A 10000-nucleotide genomic window follows, 5' to 3' on the forward strand; every position below is an offset into this window, starting at 1 on the left:
AGAAAAAGCAGTTATTTCTCAAGGTTTGAGAAATCTGGTCCACCTTTAGTGTAGTTTCCTGAGATTTCTGCTCCACTGAAGTCAAAACCAGGATTCTAAAAGATAAAAAAATACTTATAATGAAATAAAACTTACAAAGAAAAATAAAAGTACAAGCAGGCAATTGATAAAAAAGGATATCTAAATGACCAATAAATAAATGAAAATATAACAGACTTCACTGTTCTCACCAAAATCATATTTAAAACTATGAGGCATTTTTCAACTTCCCTAATTACAAATATTTAGAAGATCATATGTATATTATGATGTTGGCAAGTGTATAGGGAAACATATATACTTCAATATAATTCTGTAGATTTAATAGCTAGCATTTTTTGGTAGCTTTCTATATGCCCACAAATTTCTAAGAGGTATACATACATAGATATTTAACCCTCATAAAAATCCTGTGAAGTACTATGTCAGGCCTTCGTCTTTTTGGTGGGCTATTTCATTTATCCAACAAACATTTGTTGAGCTACTACTGTTTGGAAGACCATTAGACGTATGTAGAATTCAAGAGTGAAAAATAACAAAAATCCCTGCTCTAGTGGAACTTAACATTCTAGCAGGAGGAAACAAACCATAAATCAACCAGCACAGGGGCTGGCAGACTTTTTAAAGAACTAGGTAGTAAATATTTTAGGTTTTGCAGGCCACATAGTCTCTGCCACAAATACTCAACTGTCTGAAAGATGGTATATAAACAAATGAGCATCTATGTATCCTTGAAAAGCTACAAAGCAGGTAGTGGGCCAAATCTGGCCCAAGGGCTGTAGTTTGCCAACCCGATTGACTGTTAAAAGTTGGTAATACAGAAAAAAAATAAATAAACAGGATAAGGGAAATAAAATTATAATATTAATGGGATGATGAAAGTATGCTTCATTGAGCAATGATATGAAAACATAAAAGTGAGCCAAGCTGTGGGAGAAGAGCATTGTAGTCAGAAGGTCAGCAAAGGGATGGGCTGATATAGTCTTTAAAGAACAGCAAACCAGTATGGCTACAGAAGAATCACTAAGAGGGATAGCAGTAAGGGAGGAAGTAGTCAGGGAGATAATGGAATAACTGATCAGATAGGGCCCTTTAAGAGATAGAGACATGACTTGCAGAGTTCTGAGAAGTGGCATGATATGACTTGCATTTTGAAAGAACTGCTCTGACTGCTAATCTGAGAAGACTATGGCAAGGGTAAAAGTGAGAAGACTAATTAGAAGGTTATTAGAGTAATCCAGGCAAGATAACAGAAGTGGTCCAGATCAGCATGGTAGTAGAGTTGGTGATGAGAAGCGGCCAAATTCTAAATATATTTGGAAGGTAGCATCAATAAGATTTCCTAATACATTGGATAGGGTATGAGAGAGATGTAAGAATCAAGGATGAGTCCCAATATGTTTTGACCTGAACTACTAGTTTTCATCAACTGAGATGAGAAAGCTAGAGGGAAGAACAAATATGGAAGGACATGAGAGAGTTCAACTTGGACATGTTGACCTTAATATATATTAGATAGCCAGGTGGAAATCTTGAATAGATAATTGGATATGCAGGTCCTGAATTGAGAAAAAAAGTCTAGGCTACAGATATACATCTGGAAATCATTACCATAAAGACACATTATCTGGCTGGGTGCAGTGGCTCAAACCTGTAATCCCAGCACTTTGGGAGGCCGAGATAGGCAGATCACAAGGTCAGGAGTTCAAGACTAGCCTAATCAACATGGTGAAACCCCATCTCTACTAAAAATAAAATTAGCCAGGCGTGGTGGCACAAGCCTGTAATCCCAGCTACTCAGGAGGCTGAGGTCGGAGAATCTCTTGAACCAAGGAGGCAGAGGTTACAGTAAATTGAGATCATGCCACTGCACTCCACCCTGGGTAACAGAGCAATAATCTATCTCAAAAAAAAAAAAAAGACATACAGACAGAGATGAAAACAGAGCTTTGTTTAAAATAGAGAAAAATGAAGAAATCTAAATCATATCAAAGACAAAGAGCTAAATAATGATGACATATCCAAACTACAGAATACTCTGAGGCAGTTAAAAAGAATGAGTTTTATACCTACAAGTTAGGTATAGTTAGGCTTTTAATTATTTTTAAACTTCTTGACTTTTGTAAACTATTTTTAAAGTAATCCCTCAAGTAATAATATTCTAATGAATAAATTTTTATTAACTCTTAATTTACTTAAAATATATTTATAGACTTTTTTCCTTTCTTGTTTTTAGCACTATAATTTGTGTGAATTGTTATACTTAGACAAAGGGGTACACAATTCCTATTTAGACAAGTTTACTGAATATCATACTTATCAAAAGAAAGACATACAAAAAGAAAAAGGGAAAGAGACCCACAGCATATTATTAAATAAAAAAGCAACATGAAGAACAATACACATGTGCGATCCTCCATTTATGATAAAAACAAAACAAACAATAGCCAACATATGAGACAAAAATGAGATAAATGCATGGAATGGAGAGAATAGCAGTGAAGGGGCCTTTCACTTTTTACACGAGGTAAATCTATACTGGTTCAACTATATTAAGAGTTTATTCATGCATTACTGATGTACATAAAAGTATGCCTGAACTCACAAATCACAGCAATAGAAATAAATTCCTCTCAAGAAAATCTTTTGAAAAAATCAAATCCATACAAGAAAGGCCATTTTTCTAACCATTCACTTAAAAAATTCTTCTAGAAAATATAACTTTTCATAATGACATTTGAGTTTTAATTTCAAATAATATTTATTCAATGATTTTTATATATTTATACATACTGACACACTTCATCTGACTTACTTCTTTTTGGAATCTCTCCAATGTAAGCTTTCTCTGCATTTGGTCTTGTACCCAAGGATCAGCTGCATATTCAGACTCTAGTAGAGAAGTCCAACAATTTGCTGCATCTCTCTTTGTCTTGGTAAGAACAATACGAACCATTTTTCTATCCTCTAAAAAAAGAAAAAAAAAAAAACAAAGAAATTAGAGTTCTTCATCAAATTGTGTGCGCATGTGTGTGTGTGTGTGTGTGTGTGTGTGTGTGTGTGTATGCACACACACAGTCTCACTCTGTCACCCAGGCCGGAGTGCAGTGGCCCGATCTCAGCTCACTGCAACCTCCACCTCCTGGGTTCAAGTGATTCTCGTTCCTCAGCCACCCAAGTAGCTGGGATTACAGGCACACACCATATGCCTGGCTAACTTTTTTATTTTTAGTAGAGACAGGGTATTGCAATGTTGTGGACAGGCTGGTCTCAAAAAGTTTTCATTAAATTTTTTATTTTCAAAAACCACTAGGTAATCTTTTTTCCCACAACTAGGTAATTTTGACATACAATTGTTTTCAACACATTTCTATTGCTTTATCTTTCAAAGCTGCAAAGACAAAAAAGACCCAATACAAAAGGGAAAAAGACAGTAAATTCCAAGACAAATTAATTTTTAAAAAAGATTTGATGAATTATAATAATTACCCTTACCCAGAGTCCATGTTCCCTCATCAGCTATTGTAGAATCAAAGAGTTTGCCCTGAAAAATAAACATACAAGGTGTTAAAAATAGAGAATTTCATTAATTTTTATGAAGTTTTTATGATTACGTTTACCTACTTTCCTACCTAATCCATATCTTATAACCACTTCACCATGACATTTATAGGTGCACAACCCTAAATTTTCTCCCAGCAGGTAAAATGGAAACTAGTTTATACTGCATGGAATATTTACTATGGTAAAGGACACAGAGCCCTCAAAAGAAAGATCAGGACTCCTTAATTTTTGTAAGATATAGTAATACTGGCCACTGGCCAAATGTGAAATTCATATCTGAAATGCTTTAATTCTACCAATTAAAATTAACCACAAGAAGGGCTCTCCTGCTAAAACTAAGAAATGTTGTCTTTTAAAGTAAACTTTTAAAAAAGGTTTAATCTTTTTGTTGGGCAATCAACATTAAAAAAAACAAACTTCAAAGTATATATTCCAGATGTGATAGATTAGTTGTTACTCATTGCTTACAAACTCATGTTTTTTGAAGAAAAAAAAAAAAACCATAAATGTAAAAGAGAACGCACCAAGCCCGGAGGCTCAGGCCTGTAATCCCAGCACTTTGGAGGCCAATGTGGATTGCTTGAGCCCAGGGGGTTTGAGGCTGCAGTGAGCTACAATCTCACCCCTGCACTCCAGCCTGGGCAACAAGAGACCCTGACTCTAAATATGTATATATACCCACACACACACATATATATATATATATGTATTTTTTTTTTCCTTTTAAATAAGAGAATGCATAAGCTCAAATCCGTTTTAATTTGTTGCCAAATTTAAGTCATAGAAAGTGAAATTAAAATGTCACTAGAAAAAACCCACATTTTAAAATGTCAAACCTACTGGAAAAAAAACGTCTAGATGTACATCAAAAATCCCAGCGTTACTGCTAAATTCCTAAAGTTGATGGATTTACTAAATTTAAATTGTAATCTAAAACCATTGTTCAGGAAACTATGAATTGTACAACAATTCACAAGTCACTTAATCCAAGCTGACATAAATCAATGTCTTTCACAGGAATCTTGAGGCATTCAAAGCACCTCCACATGTTATAATATTTGATAATAGCTAACATATAGTATTAACTTACTACATACCAGTGAATACTCTTCATATACATGAATACCATGTTATTCTCAAAACAATCCTATGAGAAGGGTACTAGAACTACCGTATCTTGAGGATACGGAAGACATAGAGACACGGAACAATCTCTTGCCCAAGTTCACAAAACCAGGAAACAAGGAGTCTCCCTTCACCACCTTACACTGCTAACAAACATCTTGGGCATCTAACCTAAGAATAAAATCTAATTTCAAACTATTAATTAACTATTCACTTAATAAGAAAAAGCGGGTCCAGATCCAAAGAGTATTGATGAAAAAAATAAAAGGGGGACTACTAATTTTATGCACACACCTCTTTACCACCTGCTTGACCACTCCACAAACAAGCAGGATTTTTAAATTTTTATATTAGAAAACTAATCACCCATCATCTCTAAATCCTCTGCCCGTTATCCTATGACTAGTTTCTTTGTTCTTTCCTATATTTATCTATTTATTAATACTCCCCCCTACAAGAGCTTAACCTCTCCACTGCAGGGAACTTATCTGTCTTGTTGTCTTCCTGCCACCTTCCTTCCTGTCTTCAGTGACCAGAAGAAATATCTGTTCCCTTAGCAACTTAGTCTGTTCGCAGCTGAAGCCCCTTAAAGAAGCAGAAGCAGCAGTCTGACTTGGTTTGAAAACTAAACTGGAAAACGATCTCCTGAAATTTCCACAATTCAGCACCTGCCCTGAAGAGGGAGGCTCCGACCAGACCCAAACATGGTCAATGTTATCTATCCTTTTTCTCTTTCTGCCAGCCACAATAGTCCGGACACCCAGCAGTCGTTCAGGGAAACCATGAAATTTAGGACTCGGGGGCTGGGGGCGGCTGGGAAGATGAAATTGAACAGAAGCCCCGAACTGCGGCTACCTTGAGGATCTCGCGGCCGCCCACCGCCAGCGCCACATGCCGGCTTTGCAGGCCGCACTGGATATCCTGGGCGCGCGTGCCTGGCGGCACCTGAACTTCAATAAACACCTCCTCCAGGGTCTGGTACCACTGGCCCCACGGGGTCCCGCACGGAACCACCCCACTCCGCTCCTCAAACGGGGCCGACATACTCCTGTCGCCTCCCGGCCACAGCCGCACCAGGCGGAGCCGAGCGCACGCGCGGAATCCCACGCTCAGGGTATGGCCGCTTAGCTCGGGTCACTGCACATGCGCAAGAACGCAGGCTGGCGTCTCGGCGTCCATCTTCGTTTCTTCCTTTGAATGACCATTTATGGCACCGGCGGAACCTAGCTGAAAGAACTGAAATCCCAAAAGTTCACATGCAACGAACGATGGGATAGAATTGGAACCAGCGAAACCGGAACTCACTACACCGTCACGTAAGTGACGCAAAAATGCACTTTCAAACGTCTCCGGAGTGAAATGCGCTTGCGCATATGATAGTGGTTCCTAGGTTACAACTGAGAAACGCCGCGAATGACTGGGTGGGTTGGGTGTATGGGAGGGGCGAGGTCTCCTATTGGCTGATGGCCTAAACTCACAGGCCCGCTAATTCGACGCAGTCAGAACCCAGCATTCTTTCTTCGTGTTCCTGTGCAGGATTGGTGTGCCCAGGGGTTTGGCTTTCCAATTGGCCAACGCCGGGATGGGAGGGGAATGTGGAGAGATTTGAATTTGAAGCCGGTAGGCAGTGATAATCCGCATTCAGTTGCGGAGGAGTGCCAGTGACCTTAGCTGTCTGGAGGTGGCCGTCAACATGTCCTTTCCTAAGGCGCCCCTGAAACGATTCAATGACCCTTCTGGTACGTAAGGGGTAAGAAGATGGGGGGACGGGAGGCGCCCTAACGCCCTTTGCCTCTTTCGGTTCCATTCCTGGGAGGCAAGCAGGAGGCGATTTTAGGGTCCAGCTGGGGCTCATTCAATTGATTTTTATGCGCTAAGCATCTGTTAAGTGTCATGCACTAAGCAGTATGCTAAGGATACCGCAGTGAGTGAAACAGAGTCCGCGCCCCTTGGGGCTTAAATTCACGCGGGGTGTACTGTCAATAAACAGTGGTAATGGAGAAACTACAGCAGGGCGAAGGGAATGGAGGCGAAGCGTTGCAGCTATTTGATTTTCAAGTCCGAGAGGGCCTCAGGGATTAAAACACTGGAGTATGGGAACTTGTGGATTCCTTTTATTCCATTCGACCATAAAAGAAGGAAGATTGGTAAAGGCAATTTATGGGTGTAAAATTAAGGTAGTAGCACTTACTGAAAACATAAACAATGAAGTTATTATGGCTGATATTTAGCACTTAGACCTCAAGCACCATACTAAGGCTTTACATCGATTATTATGTTAATTTCCCACCAACTCTAAGGGGTAATCCTATTCATTATTTTATTGATAAAAAAGACTGAGATTTAAATTTGCTCAGTGTTACATTACCAAAGTGGCAGGACTGGAATATGAACCCAGCCCCCATCCTGTGCTCTTGAACACTGCAATGCGTAAGCACAGTAAAAAGGAAGCCCTAAAAGTGTTTGGTAAGCGCTCATCGTTAAAGATGCTGGGACTGTGCTACTAGATCTTGTTTATTTCTTCCAACAGCCAAGTGAGGAAGGTACTGATACTGACCTCATTTTACAGATGAGAAAACAGGTTTTGTAACTATTGCACAACCAGTTAAGTGGCAGAGCTAAATATCTAAGGTTATGATTTATCCACTATAATACAGTATTTCATGGTTACTCATTACATCTCTAATTTCCATAAGCTAACGTGGAATGAAAATGTTCACAGCTACTCACAAAAGAAGGCCAAATGAGCAAATGTGTCAGTAGAAACAATTTCTTAGTCAAAAGACCCAAAGACCACCGGGTGTGGCGGCTCAAGCCTGTAATCCCAGCATTTTGGGAGGCCAAGTCGGGTGCATCACTTAAGGCCAGGAGTTTCAACATGGCGAAACCCCGTCTCTACTTAAAAAATAATAATAATAAAAAAATACAAAAATTAGCCAGGCGCCTGGCGTGGTGGCTCACGCCTGTAATCTCAGCACTTTGGGAGGCCGATGCGGGTGGATCACCTGAGGTTAGGAGTTCAATACCAGGCTGGCCGACATGATGAAACCCTGTCTTTAAAAAAAAAAAATGAGCCAGGCATGGTGGCGCGCACCTGTAGTCCCAGCTACTCGTGAGGCTGAGGCACAAAAATCGCTTGAAGCTGGGAGGTGGAGGTTGCAATGAGCGGAGATGGCACCACTGCACTCCAGCCTGGTGACAAAGTAAGACTCGTTCTCTCAAAAAAAAAAAAAAAAAAAAAAAAAAAAAAAAAAAACCAAAAAAAAAAAAAAAAACCTCAAAATTTATATTTCTGCCTAGGACGTATTTTGGTATCTCTACACATATATATGAAAGAAAAGTTTCACAAAACAATGCTTTGTGGCATATGAGTCATGCTGATTTTTCTATTTTTACTTTTTACAAAATGCTAATCAAGATCTGTGAGACTGGGCACAGTGGTTCACACCTGTAATCCCAGCACTTTGGGAGGCCAACGCAGGCGGATCATCTGAGGTCAAGAGTTCGAGACCAGCCTGGCCAACATGCCGAAACCCCGTCTCTACTAAAACAAACAAAAAATACAAAAATTAGCCGGTGTTGTTAAGAAACATTAAGTTTACCCTCTGCCCCCGTCGCTCCCTTGTGGAGAATACCTTTTAGTTTGTAATTAGTGGTAGGCGGGTTAATAGCTGCCTACTTGGTATATTTTTATGAGTAAATACAGAACACCTGTTTATTAATAAGAATCACCTGTTTAAGAGAGCATGAATACGTGGATGAGAATCTGCTCGTTGCCTTCAGCCTGGAATGCTGTCAGCCCCTGAGGCTCTCAGCTCGGTAGGCTGCTGGCCTTCCCCCAACCCAAATAGATCCACTCTGCTGTTGTATCTAGGTGTCTGCCTCTCATAACCTTCAGCGTCACTTGGGTGGAGGTTTCCCGAGCTGGCACTCGGTAGGGTGTGATGGTGCACGCCTTTAATCCCAGATACTCGGGAGGCTGAGGCAGGAGAATCGCTTGAACGCAGGAGGCAAAGTTTGCAGTAAGCCAAGATGGCGCCACTGCACTCCAGCCTGTCTACCATTTGGCAAACATTTAGGGGACAGCAGTAGTTGCCTGGGAATGGTCAAAGCTCCTTGCTCTTCTTATTTATTTGACTCTAGAGGGAAATCAATAGCTTTTCAGAGAACAGTATCATATTAATCTATTTGTTCCTAACCAGCTTTAGGCTCGTAGTATTTTAATTATTTTAAAGCTTTACGCTCTGTATATTAAGTTCTAAGAGCCCCATCTCAAGTCTGCTATCTGTATTTAATCAGAAATGCCTTCAAATTTAGAACTTAAGTGAAATTATGCAGTATAAAGTTCTGGAATATGGAAATACAGTCTAGTACAATTTTTACTTTGCATAACATTGGCTTTTTGAATTTTCTAAGCCTCACATTCTTTATCTGTAAATCATCACATAGGGTTCTTCTGAGGATTAAATAAAATAGCATCTATAAAATGCTTAGCATAATGCCTGGCTTAGTAAGTGCTAACAAGCTCTAGTTGCTCTAGTGTGGTTGCTTTTTTTCTGTGTGTTTGAATTGCAGTTGACATCATCAATAGGTCTAATATATTGATAATAGCCAGAGATAGAATATCACTATAAATTTTTATTCTAGGCCAAATATTCAGGGATAGACAGTTTTAATTACTTTATGTCCAGAAACTGATGGTAGTTACCTCCGTGACTCTCTTTGAGTAGAGTTGACACCAGGTATTTTATTTGCTATACTCAGTCCTTAATAAGAAAGCTGTATTGCCTGTAATACATGATGTTCATCTCAAAACTGCCTTTTGCTTAGTTGCCTGTGTTCCTTTGACCCAATTGATATAAAGGACAAGATGATATTGTTCTTCATAAATAGAATAATAATATGAATAGATATTATAAAGAGAAGCCTTCTTTAAAATATCAAATGGATGCAGTTTTTTACATTAATAAAATAGAAGTAGTTTCTTAATGACATTTTACGTTGATATTTACTTTATTATGACATGCTTTAACTTAAGATCATAAATAACATTAGATGATATATTAATGTTTTCTATTTCCTCTAGGTTGTGCACCATCTCCAGGTGCTTATGATGTTAAAACTTCAGAAGTATTGAAAGGACCAGTATCCTTTCAGAAATCACAAAGATTTAAACAACAAAAAGGTAATAGATCACCAAAGAACAATGGTTATGTGATTTTTAAGTTTTAAACTTATGAATAACAATAATTAAATTTAAATATGTTATAGC

At 38.9% G+C, this 10000-nt stretch overlaps 2 protein-coding genes across 2 annotated transcripts in view; one reads left to right on the forward strand and one right to left on the reverse strand.

Annotated features, from left to right (window-relative positions):
• Position 1: 1 nt before the first annotated feature.
• Positions 2 to 6009, reverse strand: NUDCD2 (NudC domain containing 2). The gene is made up of 4 exons (XM_017534454.2): positions 5584 to 6009; positions 3535 to 3583; positions 2855 to 3006; positions 2 to 95 (listed from the first exon to the last, which is right to left on the reverse strand). The coding sequence occupies exons 1-4, from the start codon at positions 5770 to 5772 to the stop codon at positions 12 to 14; spliced, it is 474 nt and encodes a 157-aa protein (XP_017389943.1). The 5' UTR covers positions 5773 to 6009; the 3' UTR covers positions 2 to 11.
• Positions 6010 to 6089: 80 nt separating this feature from the next.
• HMMR (hyaluronan mediated motility receptor) overlaps positions 6090 to 10000 on the forward strand; it is a 30879-nt gene continuing 26968 nt past the window's right edge. Inside the window, exons 1-2 of the mRNA XM_017534452.1 lie at positions 6090 to 6467; positions 9815 to 9913. Of these exons, the coding sequence (XP_017389941.1) occupies positions 6422 to 6467; positions 9815 to 9913 (145 nt within the window). The 5' untranslated portion in view covers positions 6090 to 6421. The remainder of the gene's footprint in view (positions 6468 to 9814; positions 9914 to 10000) is intronic.

Source organism: Cebus imitator, unplaced genomic scaffold, assembly GCF_001604975.1.
Source record: "Cebus imitator isolate Cc_AM_T3 unplaced genomic scaffold, Cebus_imitator-1.0 Scaffold86, whole genome shotgun sequence".
Taxonomy (NCBI): Eukaryota; Metazoa; Chordata; class Mammalia; order Primates; family Cebidae; genus Cebus; species Cebus imitator.

Excerpts from the sequence above, each read along its gene's own strand:
- NUDCD2 (XM_017534454.2), bottom strand. The coding sequence starts at position 5,772 with ATGTCGGCCCCGTTTGAGGAGCGGAGTGGGGTGGTTCCGTGCGGGACC. Across the intron at positions 3,584-5,583 it reads GCGGCCGCGAGATCCTCAAG|GGCAAACTCTTTGATTCTAC; the intron begins GTAGCCGCAGTT and ends TTTATTTTTCAG. Across the intron at positions 96-2,854 it reads TGGAGAGATTCCAAAAAGAA|AATCCTGGTTTTGACTTCAG; the intron begins GTAAGTCAGATG and ends TTTATCTTTTAG.